Source organism: Mizuhopecten yessoensis, unplaced genomic scaffold, assembly GCF_002113885.1.
Source record: "Mizuhopecten yessoensis strain PY_sf001 unplaced genomic scaffold, ASM211388v2 scaffold5991, whole genome shotgun sequence".
Lineage (NCBI taxonomy): Eukaryota > Metazoa > Mollusca > Bivalvia > Pectinida > Pectinidae > Mizuhopecten > Mizuhopecten yessoensis.
This window is the reverse complement of record NW_018406325.1, coordinates 34,433-58,076: the sequence shown is the minus strand read 5'-3', so window position 1 is coordinate 58,076 and position 23,644 is coordinate 34,433. Positions and strand designations below refer to the sequence as shown.

Below are 23,644 nucleotides of genomic sequence, written 5' to 3'. Positions count from 1 at the left end.
TTAAAGTTGAAGCTTTGATTCACCAATAGATTAGCCTATAGCCAGTTAAATTTGAAATTTGATTTACCAATTGATAAATACCCTGTAGCCAATTAAATTTGAAACCTTGATTTAACAACAAATTAGCCTGTTGCCAATTAAGTTGGATCCTTTAATTATTCAACAATAGATTACCTTGTTTGATTCAATAATGCAATTTTATTGTCGCTCTGTGGAATCTTTTTATTCCTACCGACTTCAATCTCCAAGTTTTGATCGCTTATTTGAAATTAAGTTATTAGCCTCCTTAGTCAATATACAGAGACGTATAGGCCTATTATTCATTTCCATGTTGCAGTACATGTGTATTGGCAGACTTGTCACTCACTTTAAAATTGTCAAAATATAGACTAAAATTTATTATGTTGGTGTTTCGTCGCTCATAACGTGTGATCGAATTTATTTCCTTTGAAACTAAAACGTTCCTGGTACGGGAAAATTACTTTTCAAATGGTAAGCGGTCGACCTCTTTTCTGGTTATGACACATATGGTTGTCGCCCTTTGGTTAGATTCTTCCCAGGTGGCGCTTATATCCAGGCCGTGACGAACACCGTCGACACAGGTGAGTGATACAGGTAAGTGTTATTATCTGTAACCAGGATAACGCTACCCAACGATCGTTAGTTGCTGTCGGATATATTCAAGATATTTGAAAATTTAAAAAGGGTCGTAAGAAAAGCATAGTGATATATAACTGTATCTACAAGACGATCAGAAGTTGATGCGATATTGGAATCGGAATGGCTCGAAACTTGCAAGTGTAAACAAAGTATTTCCAGTAGTCTACAGGTACCTAATTACTGTTTGTTGATCATCAGTGTAGTTTTGTCTATCAGTTACTAAATTGGGCGTTCTCTGGTGGCATACTATATCATAGATGACGATATACGTACCTAAGTTTGTGAAGCCCTGTACAGGTAGTCATGTCCAATTCCAATTACGCGTTCGATGCTAATTATAGATGTAAGTCATATATAGAGAATTTGATTCGTTTTAGCAGATAATGTATAATGAAGTGGTTTTTTTAACATTCGCATTTATTGTATAGTAATTATACAATATGTTACAGTGAAGCTAATATATATCGTGTGTATATTTTCATCTTATTAACATATATTCATTACAATATAATGTACGTGTATATATAATTAATTAACGGTAAATCTCATACCTGGGACACTTGTGTGTACTTAGTCAGTGTCAGCTGGGGTTCATTGTCAGACACAAGCCTACAAGCGGAAATGTATAACACCATTTATGTCTCTGGCATACAAGTGTAGCATAACTGGACTGGTACGATCACAAGCAACTGACAACAAGGTACATTTAATTTGTAGATCACTTTGAATTTGTTAGAGAGTCTTGTTGAGAGGAAAGAAGAAGGACAAGATAACCTGGTAAAGATTCCAAAGGTGAACACCTCCACATATGGTAAGAGATCTTTCTGATTTGCTGCTTCCCAGGTGTGGAACAGCCTACCAAATGCACTTTGATTAGCTGAAAACTATAAGTCGGTTCGTGGGCTGCTCCGCACCTGGAACAAAAATGTCTGCTCATGTACTATCTGCACACACCATATAGTGTGAGTTGTCCCCCTTTGGAATTTACCTACATGTTTTATGCTACAACTATTTAATTTCACTGCTGCTTGTGTTATTTAATTTAATATACTTCAGTAATATACTTATTATATAATTGATATTTACTTTAGATTTGAGCTCCATTATTTAAAAGATCATTGCTTTTTTACAATATCATAATTATAGCTCTGTTTCTATTTATGGCTTCATTGTCTCTTTTTAATACACACTATATAAGTGTATATCCTGTAAATTTTTACACTTTGCTACATTAGCATATATGTACATTACACTAATATAGTGTCTCAACTTGTCTTTTGTAACACTTGTGTGACATTCAAGTGTGATATCATAATTTGCTCTACTGTATAATTTTAGCATATCTAATTTGAATTGTTGTCCTGTTTTTATATTTATTCATAAGTACTGTGATCCTTGTTAAATTTTATATATGTTTTGTCACAAGAATAGCACTACAGTGCTAATGTTATTATGTTACATGTATATGCGACGTTAAATAAAGCTTCTTGACTCTAGAGGTTCTATATCTAGAGTTTGGCGGTCCCAGGTTCAGTTCCCAGTCTAGCTTTGCATTTTCCCCTTCATTGTTACACAGGTATGCATATAACACTGTAAGATATCTTGTATATGGTTTAGCCTAAAACCTAGATTTTTTTTAAAAGTTTGAAGTAACTGAAGTTCTGAACTTCTGTCCCTTACTATATTACATACTGTATGTAGTTTCGTTGTCTAGTTTACAAATGTAGACAACCATATTATAGTGACTTAATCATGATCAGGAAACTCCTCAAATTTTGTATCTACCTCATATGTATGTAGTGGAACTGCATTAGGTGGATTAATATTGTGGGCAACTTAAGGTACATAACGTATGTAGCTCAATTGGTAGAGCGTCTGTCGGAAGGTGCCAGGTTCTGATCGCAGTCTGACCGTGCATTCTCTCTCTCTCTCTCTTGTTACAATGTGTAATAAACTGAAATATTTCCTTTCACGCTCCTGTTTCAGTCCAGTTTATTTGAGATCAACCTTACAGTTGGGATGGAAAGGCCTGTGAAGTTGTGAAATACTTGCAAAATTCCAGACAGTTTCCCGGAGGATTCTGACACAGTTGTTAGTGTGTGATATAAAGTGTCGGTTATATAATAAAACATCATCATGGGTAAAAACATGTTAAATATCACCCGATCCAAGCCAAAGTATGATGACGAGGTGAAGATAGAAAGCATCCACTTTGAGGACAAGTCGTCCAAACCAATCAAAATGGTCCGCCTCGTTCTGATCCTGCTCCTCGTCATAGTGCTGGTGAGTGTGCCGTCTAATAGAACTGTACAATACACATAGGTACCGTTATTGTATGGAACTTTGGTCTGACATACAGTCCTAGACATGTTATCATAACTCATACATAGGTATACGTTATTGTATGGAACTTTGGTCTGACATACAGTCATAGACATGTTATCATAACTCATACATAGGTATACGTTATTGTATGGAACTTTAGTCCGACATACAGTCCTAGACATGTTATCATAACTCATACATAGGTATACGTTATTGTATGGAACTTTAGTCCCACATACAGTCCTAGACATGTTATCATAACTCATACATAGGTATACGTTATTGTATGGAACTTTAGTCTGACATACAGTCCTAGACATGTTATCATAACTCATACATAGGTATACGTTATTGTATGGAACTTTGGTCTGACATACAGTCATAGACATGTTATCATAACTCATACATAGGTATACGTTATTGTATGGAACTTTAGTCAGACATACAGTCCTAGACATGTTATCATAACTTATACATAGGTATACGTTATTGTATGGAACGTTAGTCTGACATACAGTCATAGACATGTTATCATAACTTATACATAGGTATACGTTATTGTATGGAACTTTAGTCCCACATACAGTCATAGACATGTTATCTTACTTCGTTGACCTCTCATCTCTGTCACCAAACATACAATATACATATGTAACAATGTGTATAAACCTCTGACTTTTGACATTCACTCAAGGGGGCATCTCATGATCACCTGGCATACATTCAGAGAAGAGAGTGACCTTTGACCTGACATCTTTCAGATGTGTCAGTGACCTTTTGTCACCAAATATACATGGATGCACGTCCTTAAATGACCTTAAGTGTTAATAGAACTTTAAACAAAATAAAACTAAACCAAATATACATACACATGTTACCATGGGTGTTGACCTCTGACTTTTGATGCACATTCAGACACATACATTATCTTTGTTCTGGGTGACCTGCCAAAATATATCCTTAGACATGTGGAGTACACCTCACCTGACATACAGACATGAAATGACACATATCATAAATTCGGACAATAGAGTGACCTTTGACCTGACATACTTTCAGGTGTGTCAGTGACCTCTGACCTGACATACATTCAAATGTGTTTTGTGACCTCTGACCTGGCATGCATTTAAATGTGACAGTGACCTCTGACCTGACATACATTTATCATATATAGCATTTGATATAGGCCCTATCTAGCTAACGTAAGCCTCTTTAAAGCGCTTTACAGTACATATAGATATACAATTAATACAACTAGCATATACATTAATCAATACAATTTTGTGACCTCTGACCTGACATACATTCAGATATGTCAGCGACCTCTGACCTGACATACATTTTGATGTGTTTTGTGACCTCTGACCTGGCATATTTTGAGACAAGACAACAATTTCTGACTTGACAAGGATAACATACATTTAAACAAAACAGTGACATTCACATTTTTCAGTGACTCCTGACTAACTGACATATTTAAGTAAGGTACCTGACCTGACAGTGATCCTTGATCTTGCATATATAAGGCAATAACCTCTGACCTGACTTACTTTCAGACAAGACAATAACATTTGCCTTGACCTACTTGTATAATTCAAACTGATCATCACTCAGACTTTGCATACAGTTATACCAACAATCAGGTAAGCTTGTTCGTGTTTTGTTTCGCAAATTATCCGAATTGATGTGCATGTTTGTTGAGTTATATGTACTTTGACTAAATGGTTGCATCAGAACTGTCTGAAATTCCAATTAAAGATTTTCTTTTCTGTCTGAGTTATTTTGAAATAAAAGATAATATTTTGATAAATATTAGTGTTTGCTTCCAGGGAGATCATACATGGTCATAGGCCGTATTGCAGAAACATAGGAATTTACGAACCTAAAGAAGCGCTTTTTGAAATTAATAATTTATTCAACTTTCGACAGATTGGCAGTCTGGCAGTATTTTCAGTTGGAGTACTGACCCATGAGGTGGAGTATGGCAGTAAACAGATTTCTGACCTCATTGGAGTGGCTATGTACCAGGTGGATTCCATCATGATGATTGGTGTTGGCATGGCAGCATTCCTCATCACCATCCTTGGCCTGATCGCTATCCTGAAAAATCAAAGATGTCTTCTGGGATTGGTATGTTTTGGTACCGTAAAACTTTTAAATAGCACTCCTTATTAGTTCCCCACTGGTACTGGGGGGGNTCCGGGACATATCTTCCATGCTATTTCACCAGAAGTAGAGTGCAAGAATTAGGTCACTGTACCTATGCCTTGAACTTAACGTTTGAAAAAGGTTTGTCCGTTGCATATCTCCTGTACTTTTTTCACCTGGAGTTACAATATTTGGTGTACAAGGACATCTTGGGATGATGGAGTACACAATGCAAGAATTAGGTCACTGTAACTTGACCGTTGACCCCCACTTTTGAAAATGTTTGTCTGGGGCATATCTTCTATACTATTTCACCTGGAGTAACCAGATTTGGTGTACAAGGACATCTTGGGATGACAGAGTACACAATGCAAGAATTAGGTCACTGTGATCTCACTGTGACCTATGCTTTGACCTTTGACCTAAACGTTTGAAAAAGTTTGTTCGAGGATACTTTCCTAACAGTATGTACATCCTGGCATAAGTGTACGGTTTGTTAAATATAGAAATCATTACCAATGGAGGACTATGGATTGCCTTGCAATACTTTGCCTTGTTATATTTGTCACCTCAAGGTTTGTTACCGACAAGTTGTTGGACTGACAACATATTTCAAAATCTTCCCTTTTCTTTATATTTTTTTCTGATGTATTGCAGCACCAGATTGGTGTTCAAGGACATCTTGGGATGACAGAGTACACAATGCAAGAATTAGGTCACTGTGATCTTAAGTGCTAAAATGATCCTGTAAAAAAATATATTTGTTATTGTATTAGTAATTACAGTATAAGACTTGTGTGAATCATATCTCTTTCACAAGAGAGAGTTGTTGGAAAAGATTGTTAGATTCTTAGTCAAGACAATCTGTACCTAAGACATCACAAATACAGAGAAACTATCAGCAGTGTAAAATGGAGCCCTGTCAATTAACGTTTTTGTCGTTTGCTAATCCTGTTTACATTTACTAGAGTTAGGTATTGCTTGTAAAATTTACGATTGGTCATCACTACCTAGTTCTCAAATGATGGATGATCATGATCAATCACTAATCGATCATTAAATCAAACAGAAATAAATTGAGAAGCATTCACGCAAATGGGTAACATGTGGTTGCTACTTGTTAAAGACCTAGCTTTAACAGCAGAAATGTTGATTCAGTGGAGTTTACCGTAAAATTCACGAGTAAAAGTGTTTGTTTAATCAGTTTCAAGGTCTGCACCAACAAGTCTGTAACTCTTCAAAGTTTTCATGTGATCGTCAAACCATAATAGAAATTGTTGTTATAAAAATAACGATTCTATAATAGGACATTCTTGTTTTTATGGATTAACATAAAATACCCAAAGATTAACTGGTGCACCCTGTTGGATACTGATAGAGTCATCCTATGGTGATGTCCTATATGTGACATGTGTGTGGCACCCTGTTGGATACTGATAGAGTTATCCTATGGTGATGCCCTATATGTGTGTGGCACCCGTGTTGGATACTGATAGAGTCATCCTATGGTGATGTCCTATCTGTGACATGTGTGTGGCACCCTGTTGGATACTGATAGAGTCATCCTATGGGGATGTCCTATATGTGACATGTGTGTGGCACCCGTGTTGGATACTTATAGAGTCATCCTATGGTGATGTCCTATATGTGAGGTGTGTGGCACCCTGTTGGATACTGATAGAGTCATCCTATGGGGATGTCCTATATGTGACATGTGTGTGGCACCCGTGTTGGATACTGATAGAGTCATCCTATGGTGATGCCCTATATGTAACATGTGTGTGGCACCCTGTTGGATACTGATAGAGTTATCCTATGGTGATGCCCTTTATGTGTGTGGCACCCGTGTTGGATACTGATAGAGTCATCCTATGGTGATGCCCTATATGCGACATGTGTGTGGCACCCTGTTGGATACTGATAGAGTTATCCTATTGTGATGCCCTATATGTGTGTGGCACCCGTGTTGGATACTGATAGAGTCATCCTATGGTGATGTCCTACATGTGACATGTGTGTGGCACCCTGTTGGATACTGATGGAGTCATCCCATGGTGATGTCCTATATGTGACATGTGTGTGGCATCCTGTTGGATACTGATAGAGTCATCCTATGGTGATGCCCTATATGTAACATGTGTGTGGCACCCTGTTGGATACTGATAGAGTTATCCTATGGTGACGCCCTATATGTGTGTGGCACCCGTGTTGGATACTGATAGAGTCATCCTATGGTGATGTCCTATCTGTGACATGTGTGTGGCACCCTGTTGGATACTGATAGAGTCATCCTATGGTGATGTCCTATACGCGACATGTGTGTTGCACCCTGTTGTATTATGTGTACCGGTATATGTGTTATATATAAACCACAAGAAACAACAGATTGATTGTGGAGTAATTTTAGCGAGAACCCCGATTCCACATGTGTGTCCACCATCATATAGAGGTGGTATTTCTGTTGTATCTTTTATGATGAAACTGACTTTTTTGTCCCTTAGCATTTAGTTATCCTGGCATTCCTGTCAATCATGTTGTTTGTTGGAGGTGTCCTGGGATACATCTTCATCGCTGAGGTAATCATTTACATCATCTCATTTAATAGATCAAAAAGTTACTTTGAAATCAATTCTGATGAACTAGTCCAATGTTACGTTAAATTGTTATTAATATGATGGATGATGGTTGTTTTGGGCATTGATGTTGTGAATTTTATCTTTTTATGTAATATTGATTGAGAATATTGAGCTACAGATTTTTAAATTCCAAATTGAAAAAAGCATTAAAAAACAAATCTAAAGAATCAATTTTACATTTAAATATAATTTTTGGAAAGAGAAAAACTTTTTTTTTTAAATACCAGTAAGCAGTAAACATTATTGACCATATTTAAACTTTCTTTTCATAGCTGGAGGACACAGTAGAACGGAATTTTGAAAATAGTATCAAGAAGTACTACGGTGTGAATCTTAATGTGGGAAAGAACAGGGATATCACATCGGCCTGGGACAATGTACAGAGTACCGTAAGTCGTACACTGAGTTATGTAGGAAATACCTTACACATTAGCTGTATAAACGTCCTACTTGGTTTTAACAACTCACTAAAACATGTCAAACTATGATAAATGTAGAATTGTGGCCACCTTGGCTTTCTATTTACTATCAAACATTAGGGCACAGGCTTGGTTAGAATGTTATATTTATTATCAAACATTAGGGCACAGGCTTGGGTAGAATGTTATATTCACTATCAAACATTAGGACACAGGCTTGGTTAGAATGTTGTATTTACTATCAAACATTAGGGCACAGGCTTGGTTAGAATGTTATATTTACTATCAAACATTAGGGCACATGCTTGGTTAGAATGTTATATTCACTATCATACATTAGGGCACAGGTTTGGTTAGAATGTTATATTTACTATCATACATTAGGGCACAGGCTTGGTTAGAATGTTGTATTTACTATCAAACATTAGGGCACAGGCTTGGTTAGAATGTTATATTCACTATCAAACATTAGGACACAGGCTTGGTTAGAATGTTGTATTTACTATCAAACATTATGGCACAGGCTTGGTTAGAATGTCAAGCTAGATGAAACCTTCAAGGTTAAAATGTTTTGAAAATTAAGCATACCGTAAAAACCCATGTAATTTGCGCGCCTGTGTAATTTGCGCAGGTACTTTTTGAGGCTGAAAATAGGGAAAAAAGGTTCTACTCGAATATTTTGCGCACCCAAAAAATCTGGAAAAATGAATTCTTTTCTATGATTTTTTTTTCATTGATGTAAAATGATATTTAAAACCAAGAAGAAACTACGTAAAATGTGTATTTTGTTGCTTGTTTTCTTTGAATTATCTGATCACACACGTGTGCGCATATCGGCATACATCAATTCATTTTAGCAATATTTTACATAAAACATTTACTTGCTTACAAAAACATATCAATTAATAAGTAATCCGATGTTTAGTAACCGCTGGTGCATATCTCCTGGTGAAAGACATAATTAGATACCTTTTATTGATCATAATTACGATCAGTGAGAAGGGCTCATCATGGCGGCTTGGGTTACGTCACTTCAAACCAGGTCATGTCACAGTTCAGTTTGACCACGGAATTAGATTATCTAAGTCCGTGGTTTGGCGATATTTTTTTTACAAATTACAATGCAGTAATGAGCTAACACTATCTCTGTGATTACCCGTTAACAATAGCTCTACTAATTGAAATGATTTGCAGTCGCGATCGACGGACCGTGTTGTTGTTTTTTTCACTCGCCAACACGTGGCGTGAATTACGAAGCCCTACTGCATTGTCATAACTACAGACTGATTTGACTGATAAGGGATTATAAAAAATATGTTTATACTAGAAGCGTGGACAATCAATACATCCTCTTCAAATCTACTCCAAGGAAAAAAATAGTTAACGCAGACTATTTTTACGATGCTTCATTTAATAAATATTGAAATAATTCACGAGGTTATTATCAATCACGTGTTTACGTAATGTTAGACGCGAGATCAACATGAAAGTGAGCCGGAAAAAAACCATGCTATACGTATACGCATAGGCGATTTGAAAAAACTTACAGAACTTACATAGAACGGAGCTTAAATTGAACAACTACATTTTCGTAATAGTATGGGGAAACGCACCGAGATGTCGAAACGTAATGTCGTAAGTTGATCGGCGATTCTCTGGCATAGGAATTTGGCTAAACTTTTTTTGTTAACGGTTACCTATTTATTAATACTTTTCACATAAACTCACATAACAACACATTATGTATCTTTTATTAATGTTTGACATAAATAAATTTGTTGATCGTCATGATCATTTGTCTTGTAGAGTTCCGTGTACCAAGGGACATAATCCAAGATGGCGATCTCTCAGAATCGTCGATCTTTTCCTAAAAAAAACTTGAATTTTTCTATACCTGTGTATTTTACGCACCACCCACTTTGGGTATTAAATTTCTGAAAAAAAATGCGCAAATTACTTGGGTTTTTACGGTAATATACATTGAAAAATACCTACATGGGACCTCTTGTCTGCTCTCAACATGAAATTTAAATTGACAGAGAGACAGAGAAAGGATGAATGAAATAACTCTTGGTGTTCCCTTTAAAATGTACAATATGCTGTATCCTGTTTTCATCCCCTTATTTACCTTCATGCCGTGCATCACATTTTAGTCTGTAGGATTGTGATTGGATAGCATAATCAGTGCTATATGACACAGTATCTTCCTTACCCTAAATATGCCATTGACTCTGAGATATTATACTTGACTCCAGGATTCTATACTAGACTCCAGGATACTATACTTAATACTGGAATACTATGCTTGACTTCTGGATACCATCATCCTCAACAATTCAGGGTTTTGCTCACTTTCACTCTCTGCACCGCTGAAACATGTCATAGCAGAATTGAAGGCACATGGCTAGCTATTTTATTTGTATCAGGTAAGGAAACCTGACCAATCGCTAAGGCGATATATGTTCTTTGAAGATTACAGAGGAGCCAAACCTGACTTCAAAGCCAGTCAATTTTATCGTTATGCAGGGACATATAAAGCCATACGTAGTATATATGTCTCTACATTATGTGGCCTCGAGATTCTTTACATCAAATGATCAGACTAGTCTTCTTGTCTCATCCACAAGGTGGTTCACACTGAGCCTTCGATTTTGCTATGACATATTCCAGGGATGCAGAAAGCCAAATTGAGCATATATAGCCCCTGGAGTATTGAGGATGGGATACCAGACCTGAGTCTGGGATACCTTACTTAAGGCACCGTTACACATGCGACTATACCATGCACATTTTCTACTATGTTATACCTTGTGTGACGTTAAAACTAACATGTAATTTACTAATTCTATGCCTATATCTATGATGGCCCCTACCCTGAGCCACAGTTGGTTTGAATATCACCTGAGTCAGACAACACTGTAAGAGAACGACTCCCCCATTATACAATATCAGACAATGTATACTGAGGTTCAGTTATAACTTAAGCTTGTTTCATTACAGTTTGGCTGCTGTGGTGCCTACGGTAATATCAACAGCACCACTTCCTGGGCTATCTACAAGAAGCATTCCTTCTGGTACCTAGATGGAATCGCCAGTAAGTAGCAACTGCTTTCCACCCAATAACTACACTTTCTTAATGTTCAGGGGGTGGAGGGTGACAACTTTCCATCTCAATATCATACATTTTCTTATCCTATTTATATAAATATATAGACTACTAAAATGTTGGAACAGAAAATGTTTTGAAATTATGTGTCTGTTGGGCATGCTGATGGAAAACAATTAGTTGTTTACATGGAGGACTTTATATACAAATATACGAGTGCTGATCCATTATGAATTAAATGTGCTCTCATGGAAGATTAGAACTTAGATATCTGGGTTTTTCCATAAGTACTCTATACTCTGTTGTCAAACACATGCTTTAACATCTCCAATGGGGAAAGGATTGTCTGTAAGACCTGACATCACAAAGTAATAACATCTCCAATGAGGAAAGGATTGTCTGTAAGACATGACATCACAAAGTAATAACATCTCCAATGGGGAAAGGGGGATTGTCTGTAAGACCTGACATCACAAAGTAATAACATCTCCAATGGGGAAAGGATTGTCTGTAAGACCTGACATCACAAAGTAATAACATCTCCAATGGGGAAAGGATTGTCTGTAAGACCTGACATCACAAAGTAATAACATCTCCAATGGGGAAAGGATTGTCTGTAAGACCTGACATCACAAAGTAATAACATCTCCAATGGGGAAAGGATTGTCTGTAAGACCTGACATCACAAAGTAATAACATCTCCAATGGGGAAAGGATTGTCTGTAAGACCTGACATCACAAAGTAATAACATCTCCAATGGGGAAAGGATTGTCTGTAAGACCTGACATCACAAAGTAATAACATCTCCAATGGGGAAAGGATTGTCTGTAAGACCTGACATCACAAAGTAATAACATCTCCAATGGGGAAAGGATTGTCTGTAAGACCTGACATCACAAAGTAATAACATCTCCAATGGGGAAAGGATTGTCTGTAAGACCTGACATCACAAAGTAATAACATCTCCAATGCGGAAAGGATTGTCTGAAAGACCTGACATCACAAAGTAATAACATCACCAATGGGGAAAGGATTGTCTGTAAGACCTGACATGACAAAGTGATAACATCTCCAATGGGGAAAGGATTGTCTGTAGGACCTGACATCACAAAGTAATAACATCTCCAATAGGGAAAGGATTGTCTGTAAGACCTGACATCACAAAGAAATAACATCTCCAATGGGGAAAGGATTGTCTGTAAGATCTGACATCACAAAGTAATAACATCTCCAATGGGCAAAGGATTGTCGGTAAGACCTGACATCACAAAGTAATAACATCTCCACTGGGGAAAGGATTGTCTGTAAGACCTGACATCACCAAGTAATTACATCTCCAATGAGGAAAGGATTGTCTGTAAGACCTGACATCACAAATTAATAACATCTCCAATGGGGAAAGGAAGATTGTTTGTAAGACCTGACATCACAAAGTAATAACATCTTCAATGGGGAAAGGATTGTCTGTAAGACCTGACATCACCAAGTAATAACATCTCCAATGGGGAAAGGAGGATTGTCTGTTAGACCTGACATCACAAAGTAATAACATCTCCAACGGGGAAAGGATTGTCTGTAAGACCTGACATCACCAAGTAATTACATCTCCAATGAGGAAAGGATTGTCTGTAAGACCTGACATCACAAAGTAGTAACATCTCCAATGGGTAAAAGGATTGTCTGTAAGACCTGATATCACAAAGTAATAACATCTCCAATGGGGAAAGGACTGTCTGTAAGACCTGACATCACAAAGTAATAACACCTCCAATGGGGAAAGGAATGTCTGTAAGACCTGACATCACAAAGTAATAACATCGCCAATGGGGAAAGGATTGTCTGTAAGACCTGACATGACAAAGTGATAACATCTCCAATGGGGAAAGGATTGTCTGTAAGATCTGACATCACAAAGTAATAACATCTCCAATGGGTAAAAGGATTGCCTGTAAGACCTGACATCACAAAGTAATAACATCACCAATGGGGAAAGGATTGTCTGTAAGACCTGACGTCACAAAGTAATAACATCTCCAATGGGGAAAGGACTGTCTGTAAGACCTGACATCACAAAGTAATAACATCACCAATGGGGAAAGGATTGTCTGTAAGACCTGACGTCACAAAGTAATAACATCTCCAATGGGGAAAGGAAGATTGTTTGTAAGACCTGACATCACAAAGTAATAACATCTTCAATGGGGAAAGGATTGTCTGTAAGACCTGACATGACAAAGTGATAACATCTCCAATGGGGAAAGGATTGTCTGTAGGACCTGACATCACAAAGTAATAACATCTCCAATAGGGAAAGGATTGTCTGTAAGACCTGACATCACAAAGTAATAACATCTCCAATGGGGAAAGGAGGATTGTCTGTAAGACCTCACATCACAAAGTAATGCGTGATGATGAATTCTGTTGTGATGGTTGATTTTGTAAACTCCAGAACCTCATTGGCAATAATTAAAATATTGATTTTCCAAATTGAAAATGATTCTAATAGCTACGTGTTGATTTTAAGCCATTAATACCCAGCAATGAAAAAAATTACATCATGACAATAATTGTTCAAATCACTCATCACAACAAATCACTTATTTCAAGACAAATCTAGATCTAACATCATTAGATGAATGGCTTATACACATGTATAGCTATTTAAAACAAAACATGAAGACTACAATTCGCTAGCCCTTTCGCCCATCTTGGGGCTCTTTAGGCGTTTTGAATTTAGTTGTGACGTCATAAATCGAGTACACATATTTCAGAAGTGAAAAATAATGACGTCATCAACAAAGTTCACATAATGAGGACGTCTAGAAATTGCGACACGTATATATTTATATAATTATCACATGACGGTTTGATTGACCAGATGGTAGTATGGTGCCTGCGAGTTGCTGTGGAGAAGGGGACCTTTTTAAGTGTATGGGGAGAGCCAATGCTACAGCTAGTCCTGATGCCCCACCTTACGTTGGTCCTCCATCCCCGAATGTCGGCTCCGTAGGGTACTCGCTGTACACAGAGGTAAGTACTAACAGGTCTAGTCCTGATGCTCCACCTTACGTTGGTCCTCCACCCTCGAATGTGGGCTCCTTAGGGTACTCGCTGTACACGGAGGTAAGTACTAACAAGTCTAGTCCTGATGCTCCACCTTACGTTGGTCCTCCATCCCCGAATATGGGCTCCGTAGGGTACTCGCTGTACACGGAGGTAAGTACTAACAGGTCTAGTCCTGATGCTCCACCTTACGTTGGTCCTCCATCCCCGAAAGTCAGCTCTGTTTCAACATGACTATAGCTTTGATTAATCATTTCATAGTGGGACTTTCATAAAAAAAAATCATAACGATGTAATAAATAAAATCAACAATAGTGTTCTTAGTGTAAAAAATCATTGTGCCGAGACCGGGATTAAAGTTTCCATTCGTCAGCTCTAACTTACTGAGTTAACTTAGTGTAAAAAATCATTGTGCCGAGACCGGGATTAAAGTTTCCATTCGTCAGCTCTAACTTACTGAGCTAACTTAGTGTAAACAATCATTGTACCGAGACTGGGATTAAAGTTTCCATTCGTCAGCTCTAACTTACTGAGCTAACTTTTGGTCAATGGAAGTGTAATGGCCCAATTGTGTTACAGTTATATATAAAATTAAGGGGAGGCTACTGTATATATGAAAAGACTGAGTGTGATGGATAGATATAGGGACCCTTATAAACTCACCAAATACTCACTTACATGGAAAAATCTTCAAATCTCATAAGAAATGGAAGCTTTACAAGATTTACATGTGTTTAGAAGTGGGACACAGTTTGTACACAGAATGTTTTGATTGGTTAATATTAATATTGTTGTTTTATCTGTGTGTCATCGCTCTGTTGTACAGGGTTGTTATGACAAACTACACTCGTACCTGGTACAGAACGGTATCCTCATCGGCACAGTGGCCATAGTGGTGGCGGTCTTCATGGTATGTATATTACATATATAGATACATTTTATTCCTACAGTTACATTTTTGTATTTGCTTTATTTCTGTGGAGATATGTAAGAATAATTTGTACAGTAAAACTGATAATGCATTGAAAAGGTCTGAAATTAAGTAACTTTTTGTATCACTTGGTTAAAACAGACACGTAAACAGTTTAAGTATGATAGATTCCTTGGGCCTTTTACCACAATGTTTTTGGTACTGTCCCGTTTTTTGTATAGTGACGTTTATATTTTTACTAAGTAAACAAAGTTACTGGAATAGGTGGGAACTATCTAAGGAGCCTTTTAGTAAAATGTTTCTTTTATTCTTTGACAGTTCATACAGATGTCGCTGAGTATCTTCCTGCACAGAAAAATGAAGTACATGCACTAATAAGATACTTCCCAAGAACAAGTTCTAGCTATCTGTGATCTGTGTTATTGACTCACCTAGCCCCTGGGCTGGAGTGAGCTAGTGTTATTGATTCACCTAGCCCCTGGGCTGGAGTGAGCTAGTGTTGTTGACTCACCTAGACCCTGAGCTGGAGTGAGCTAGTGTTATTGACTCACCTAGACCCTGGGCTGGAACAAGCTAGTGTTATTGACTCACCTAGACCCTGAGCTGGAGTGAGCTAGTGTTATTGACTCACCTAGAACCTGGGCTGGAGTAAGTAAGTGTACCCTGGCACAATGTCTGTTGTCCATTATTGTGTCAGTAATTTAGCACACCCAAACTCACACTATAGAGTATATGTATTGTATTTAGATAATCTGAAACTCTCCTTAGCTTTAAAGAAAGAAGATATCTATGTAGCCAGCTATAATATACTGACGTTGTTAGAAGGTTTAGAGTTTCTATAATACAAAACTGACCTTGTGTTTTACCAGGTGAGCTATTCAGGCCTTTAAGGCCATCTTTCGTTGGTGTTACTTTTTCTGTTTGCATTGACAATTTGGCACCAGTATCATAATCTGTATGTATTAAATATCAAATAAGGAAAACAAATACTCAGACCATGGAAATAATGTCTGTTTTGATATAAGACCATGGAAATAATGTCTGTTTTGATATTTTGACAGGGACAGTGTTTTGTAATTATAACGAACATTTGTAACTGGTATGAAAGATATCATAATATTTTTAATTAAGACAGTATTATTTTTCATTTGTAAAGTGAAGATTTACCGATATGTCTATAGAAAATATTTCATATATGCAACACTATATATATTGAAATCAATGAGGCAAAAAATATTGATGTTAAAGATATATGCTACCTTTTATGATGCATCCTCTTTGCTAAGGTGTTTACTGAGAAGATACAATTAACAGAATTTAGTATTGATTAATTGTGAGCATTGGTGATATTATTTTCTTAATTTTCATCTGAGCATGCAAAAAATATTTTGTAAATTGTAAGAATCTGTGCTTTGCAGGTGCAAATAATTCTTTCCCTATTACTTTAAAGAGGAATTTGTTAAAAAAATGATCTACTAATTATGCTATTTATTTAACCCTTGATTCTTTAATTTATGAATTCAATTGAATATTTTTATAGTCAGTTTCATTTTAAAGTCCAGTTCATATATACCAGAATACATGTATTTTATCTTTGTTGAAATGATCTTGTAATTTATTTTGTATCGTAGATCAACTGCTTATGACCTAGTCTAGGAGTTGTACTTGCAATATTATGGTCACCATAACTGGAAAATGATTGATTGATACATGTTGGGGTTACGTCTTTCAAGCTTCATTAGGACAGCGACACTTAAAACAAAGAGTTTATGCGACCTCATTGTGACATGTACCCTCTTTACACAGAGTTTATGCGACCTCATTGTGACATGTACCGTCTATACAAAGAGTTCCTTGCTGAAGAAAGCCTTTAGACATCTTTGATGGAACCTAAATACTTCAATACTTGACTCATTTGATATTTTTTTTACAATTTTGTTGACTTATTGGAAAGAAAGGATTGAGGAAGGATTGAGACACATTTCAAAGGTATACAAAATATATGGTTTCGCTCAGACAAGACCTAATATTCTAATAGATGTTAACTCCGACACCACAAATGTACAGGTAACAAACCTCTACGTATAGAGCCATTCTTAATTTTACATTGGAATCATTGATGCTTTTTGAATTATTAGGAGAAACATGTATATATGAAGTACATAGATTCTGATGCTCCGAAATATTCTTATTGGATTAAAAGCTTCAAATAATAAGAAACTGAAAGAATGATTAATTTTAAGTTTGACCTACACATATGAAGCTTATTAGAATTGACTCCATTTGATGTTGTTTGTGGTCATTCACAATTTGATTCACGCTTTTTTGAACTTGGTTCTTGTGTTTATTTTTAGCAATATTGAAATTGTTTTTCGAAATTTCTAAAACAGACTTTAGATTAGATTTCGGAACTATGATTAAGATCTAAATTGTTGTTGATATTAATTGAACATTTTAAACAAAAAAGTTGAATGTTTATATTTAAATATTTCTATTTAATGTAAAGAGCATTCCCAAATTAACATTGACTTGACATACAAAGAAGATTCTTTAAAAGATCTCTATATATATATAGCGATAAATAGTTTTAAATGTCCATGTGAAGGTAAAAATATAAATAAAACAAAACACGAAGACTAGTATAATCGGCTAGCACTTTCGCCCATCTTGGGGCTCTTAATTGTATCTGTCTCAAATCACCTGAAGAGCCCGAAGATGGGCGAAAGCGCTAGCCGATTATACTAATCTCCTTGTTTTGTTTTATTTATATATATATAAACCTTGTAAAAAGAATATGTATTGATGTTATTGAAATATTTACAATAGATTCATGAAAAATAGAGTTTATTTTTAACAGAACATATTTATTCTAAAAGAAAGTATTAGATGATTTTTTAAAAATTATTTAAATGTACATCCTGAGTATTTTCATCCCATAATTTTCAGTTTTTCTTTTCCAGAATAGGCATCACTAGTGAAAATTGATCTTCATAATCGGTGCATAATAATGTTGATTTTATATTTACCTGTATTTCAACTTTGTTAAATTTATTTAATAACTTTTATTCCAAGAACAAAAAATATTGTTTCTCCTTAAAATAACTGAAATAGTTAAAAGCTTCCACTACTGGGTAATGTTATAAAGATTCAATAACTGTATAAAACGGCCTAACAGGCCTTGTTAGCGAGTTGTTATATAGAATCAATAGTCAGTTCACAAGTCACCACCTCCGTCCATAAACCATGGTTTTTAGCATCAGCTATCAGCAATAAACAGAGACATCCAGGGAAATGAACAAATACATTCAGAGAAACTGCTTTTTAAAGATTTGACTTTCTTGCATTAATCGTTGAAGTGGATGTTTCCTCGTCCCAAACAATTCGATCAAGCTTTAATAAAAAAAAACAACACTCAATTTCACCTTTATTTTCATCAAGATTTAAACCTTTTACCAGCTAGTGATACAAAATTGTTAAGAGATTTATTTTTTCCCTACATATTTTAGTAAAAAAATAATTTTGTTTGCATTCAAACTGTGTGATGTGCTGTTTCTCACCTCGCAATTGTTAAATCAGCATTGTTTGTTTTTTTATGTTATCTGTCTCTCATCATTTATAAAATATATATGGAATGTTACATGGAAAATTTGAAATTTTCTTACTTTTCTATGAAAAAATATACATGTTTGTACAAAGACCCTTAAAACATATTATTTTTAGATACATCTTATACAACCCTCCCCTCCTTGCCTGTATATCTGGTAAGTAAGACACCAGATCAGATAGTGCACATCCTAATGTTTTATAGAAGTTTTGACAACCAAAAAACATCACCCCTCGGGTTGGAGATTACGTTATGGAAACAATAAGATATATATGACGTCACTACTAGCTCTCGACAGCAGATGTCATGTGCGAAACAGGATGTAAATAGATTTCAGATGCTGAAAACTATTGTTTTCAACATAATATTGAAAAGTTGGAGAAAAATAACCTTAGTGACCTTGAGGTTGTAACAGAGAAATCTCTGGGTGATCATTTTGTTGTCCAACCCTCGACAGGGCCGCAAGCTAGACAACCAAAAGATCACCCCGAGGGTTTGGGATTTCTCTGTCACGCCCTCGATGTAGGAGATTTTGTTTTTGTTTTTTTGTTGAAATATTGTCTTTCATTGTAGTAACATGTTTTGTTTTGTCTGTAGTTTTTTAGCCTTGTCAATGGCTCTGTTGTAGCATTTGTCTTATTCACATGTAAAACATAAGGTTTTCTCAATGTATAATGATTGGGGGCCATTGTAGCTCCACCTAACTCATTCCAGTGCATAATATAGATGGTAACAATTAAGTGTTATCGTAGGAAACGACTTGTACATTTTAGCTTTGTTATACCGTGCATTTTAACATTGTTCGTCACCCCATGTAGTCGACTTTTGATGTACGTTTTTAAGCCATCAGGGTATTTTGTCTAAGATTACCTTTCACTTCATTGTATCTGCCTCAATTAATACGTAGAACATGCTGTGTTATTTACATGCCGACATCTTTTCTAAAGAAATATTAAGTTTTCCGATCAATTTCAGGTTTTTCACCACCGAGTACACATGTAGTTCAGAAAATGTTAAGATGTCCACCTTTCTCTTGATTCAGATGGTTTATACACACACACTCTCATTAGTATGATATATCAGAACGTTGGAGAGTTCCGGTTGTTCCACATAAACGAACAGGCCCCACGCTAAAGTAAACTTAAAGGGAAGTAACTCTTTAGTTAAAAAAGCAGCATTGTTTTAAAATACCCACATAAGCATTTCAGAAAACCATATAGGCATTACAACTTGAAATAGACATATCATGAATTTTTACAATCTATTTTGAGATCATGATCATGTGTGATGCTTTTGTGTGGTGTGTTTAACTTGTATTTGACATAACAATTAATACTAGTGAAAAGTGTGTACGAGTAGGTCTTTGTCTCAAGGCATTGTAAGAGATCATTTAAAAACCAAAAGAGCTTACTGTGATTAATGTCTTAATAAAAGTATACGCCTGGCAATGAAATGTAAAATTCAATTCAAAATTTTATTTTTTTTAGATCAAAGACGACCAGGTACTCCAACACATAAGTTGTAAGCTGATAATTTTTTTTTTAGAAATGAATAAATCTTATAGCATTATGACAGTCCTTAAATAAATATTTGTTATGTCAAGTACAGAATTTATAGATTGAAGTGATGCTTTGACTTTTCTTTTATGGTTGTCATTGAAAAAGATTTCAGATAATTTCTGGTTTGTTATGTAAACTTCAGAGTTTCTGTCAATAAATCACCCGTCAGTTTGAAACCTACTTCTTCAAAACCACAAATAGTTAATAAATGTAATTAGTGATAGTGTAGCGGTATATCAATATGAACAATTTCAAACAAAATTGCATGAAATCTGGATTTATTCTTTGTTATGTGTAAACATGGGTCGGATGACTGTCATTGACTTTATCTGTCAATAAAAAATTCCCCATTAACAGTACCGGAAAACAAAACTTGTATGTACTGTAATAATATGGTGATTGTATTGTTTGTAATTGTTACTTTGCAAACAAAGTGAAGTCTTGACAGGATTTTTCAGCAATTATATCACAATTTTAACATGGCTAAAATCTGTAACTTTGAACAGATAATATAACAATTACATGTAGTTTGTTTACAGTATATGTAAATGTCTAGTATAGTTATTCTCAATTTCTGGTCAAATTTCCTTTGTCTGTGATGACTATTACATTAAATGTTTTGCAGATATATCGGTCTTCTTGTCTTTCTTGTGGCGGAACTGTACCCAGTAATGTCTGATCGGACAGATATTTGAGGAAAAAATATTTTCCTTTGTTCACAAATATAAATGTTTGTACTTTTACATCAGCTGGACTAACATTCATGCTAATAAAGGTGTTTGACCCAACCCCTCCCTTTAAACACATAGTCACTGGGTCCTAACAAGTTCCTGGTTGACAATATCTTAGTTGAATTGGTGACAAGATTTTCCAGCAGACTAGGCATTATTCATAGGAACAAACTGCCCCTCTTCTGGCCATTTATGTATGAAGCGGAATTCATTGATGATCTTATCAGGACTGGAATCCAGAAACCTAGCCTAGTCCTTCAATTTCGTATTCATATATATCAATTATGTGCTGTCTTTGAATAACGAGGAATTCATTGACCACATTGATCGTATATACCCTCAAGAGCTTGAAGTCGAGGTTACTACAAACTCGTGTACTTAAGCCGCTTTTCTCGATCTTTGCTTACAAATATAACAACCAGGAACCTTATACTTCTAAGCTGAACAATGAGCGGGACAATTTTGACTTTCCAATCATGAACTTCCCTTTTTGATAGCAACATAACTGCTCCCCAATTTTTGGCATTAACATGTTGCAGTTGATTCGGTTCTCAAGAGCTTGCTCTGAATAACACAACTTCCGTGATAGATGTGGACTGCTGACAGACAACTTCATACCAAAGGGTTTTACAAAGATGTAGGCTGATGAAGCGTACAGTAAGGACAAGGTTTATGGTCGCCATCAGGATCTAGCAGAGAAATATACTTGTTGTTTGATATGAAGGTCGATATATTTGATTATGCTCACTAGAGTACCTTGTGGTATTGTTGTCACTACCCGAGTTCTCTATGCGAGGATGTGAAATGACTTGTGATTCAACTTAAGATTACATGGCGGGTGTCATTTGACGAAGCAGAAGACTCTTACCCTTCCAGACACCTGGTCTTATCTTGTACTTTTTCAAGGGTCTCCATAGAAATCTTTCCTTTCTCCATATTTTGCCCTAATTTTAACAATTTTTAGTTTGATTTATAGTTTTGTTGGGGCTACAGTATTCTTTTGTTGTTTTTTATGCAAACATTTGAGCCCCATAACCTATATGAAAAAAATTGTTAGGCATGAAAAAAATATTCACTTGTACTAATGTACCAGGATTTGGCCAAAGTCCCTCCAGCACCTGGGTGCTTATTGCTTTAGTAATATCATGTAAATGGCAGAGAGATCCCCAGTCAAACCAAATAACTGCTTGGTGGGCTACTCCAACAGTGTTAGAAGTTTACACGGCGAGATACTTTTGACAGGTACAGTGTAGCGAGGATGCAGTCGACAAAATCATACCCGATAGAAGAAAAAGGCTGACCAGCTGCCTCTTTTGTTAAGGAGTACTTGGTGGACATGAAGAGGTGAACTTACTACCAGTATCCCTAGATGTCTGGCCCACCCGTATACATATCAATAGTCCTATGTTACAGGTTTGACATTTACAATGATGAATGTTGGGCCCTTCAGCATCTTGTTTTATTAGTATGTTTTGTGATTTTGTTTGTAAACAAGAGGCCCACAGAGCCTGTATCTCTCACCTGAAATGTTATGCTCAGCAATGGTATTGGTTGGGGATCTCAATCATTTCACTGTCATGACCCAGAAAATAAGTCAATAGGGGCGAAGCCAGACCCCAGAGTCAACTTTAATATATGATTGTGTTCTTCTCTTAATGTCAAGCAATGGTTTATATAATTATGGGGTGGGGATCTAAACCATTTCAAATTTGTGACCCAAAATTCAAGTCCCTAGGGGTTGAGCTATGCCTATCAAATGTATAGAAGGCTATGGTGTGGGGATCTCAACCGTTTCAAAGTTATGGCACACAAATTGTTGGCGGACAGATAGACGACGGACACCACGGTATGGCATAAGCTCACTTTAGTCCTTTGGACCAGGTGAACTAGAATTGTGGTCTTCAAAGTGCATATTTGTTTGCACACTGTGGACATTGGATAAGCCCTTCTATAGATAAATAGATTATAGAAGAGTTTATTTCCCTTCTGTCCCTTCAAGTTGGATATATCTAAAAACAAATACAACAAAGTTAATATCTGGATATCAAATTTGTATTGAGATACAAAACTATCTACATAATTGTAGGATTAATGAGATCTAACACCATCAATTGCGAGAAATCATAATTTTTCACATTTAAATCACAATATCACCAAAGCATTTGCTCTTGCCTGGAATCAAAATCTAAAATCATCCAATACAAGTTTTGTAGTGGCAGTGACTTGCTTTTAAATGAAAACTTTTACAACAGGCCAGACGACAATTTGACCTAATAACCTCAGAACTCTGAAACTTGCACTAGTGCTACACCAACGGAGTTTTACCGTCGCCTTATAGTACAAATGTCAACCTGCACTAGTGCTACACCAACAGAGTTTTACCGTCGCCTTATAGTACAAATGTCAACCTGCACTAGTGCTACACCAACAGAGTTTTACCGTCGCCTTATAGTACAAATGT

The 23,644-nt window shown here is 36.1% G+C and overlaps 1 protein-coding gene across 5 annotated transcripts; it reads left to right on the top strand.

Annotated features, from left to right (window-relative positions):
- Window positions 1-554: 554 nt before the first annotated feature.
- On the top strand, window positions 555-18,942 carry LOC110451418 (tetraspanin-15-like). 5 transcript variants are annotated; one of them, XM_021499418.1, is made up of 10 exons: window positions 555-602; window positions 1,378-1,471; window positions 2,647-2,943; window positions 4,915-5,115; window positions 7,635-7,709; window positions 8,042-8,158; window positions 11,189-11,282; window positions 14,174-14,325; window positions 15,185-15,268; window positions 15,608-18,942. In XM_021499418.1, the coding sequence occupies exons 3-10, from the start codon at window positions 2,797-2,799 to the stop codon at window positions 15,662-15,664; spliced, it is 927 nt and encodes a 308-aa protein (XP_021355093.1). In that variant the 5' UTR covers window positions 555-602; window positions 1,378-1,471; window positions 2,647-2,796; the 3' UTR covers window positions 15,665-18,942. The 5 variants fall into 5 exon arrangements, with proteins under 5 accessions (XP_021355093.1, XP_021355092.1, XP_021355096.1 ...); XM_021499417.1 differs by having other exon boundaries at window positions 567-615; XM_021499420.1 differs by lacking the exon at window positions 555-602 and adding an exon at window positions 626-829.
- The last annotated feature ends 4,702 nt before the right edge of the window (window positions 18,943-23,644 follow it).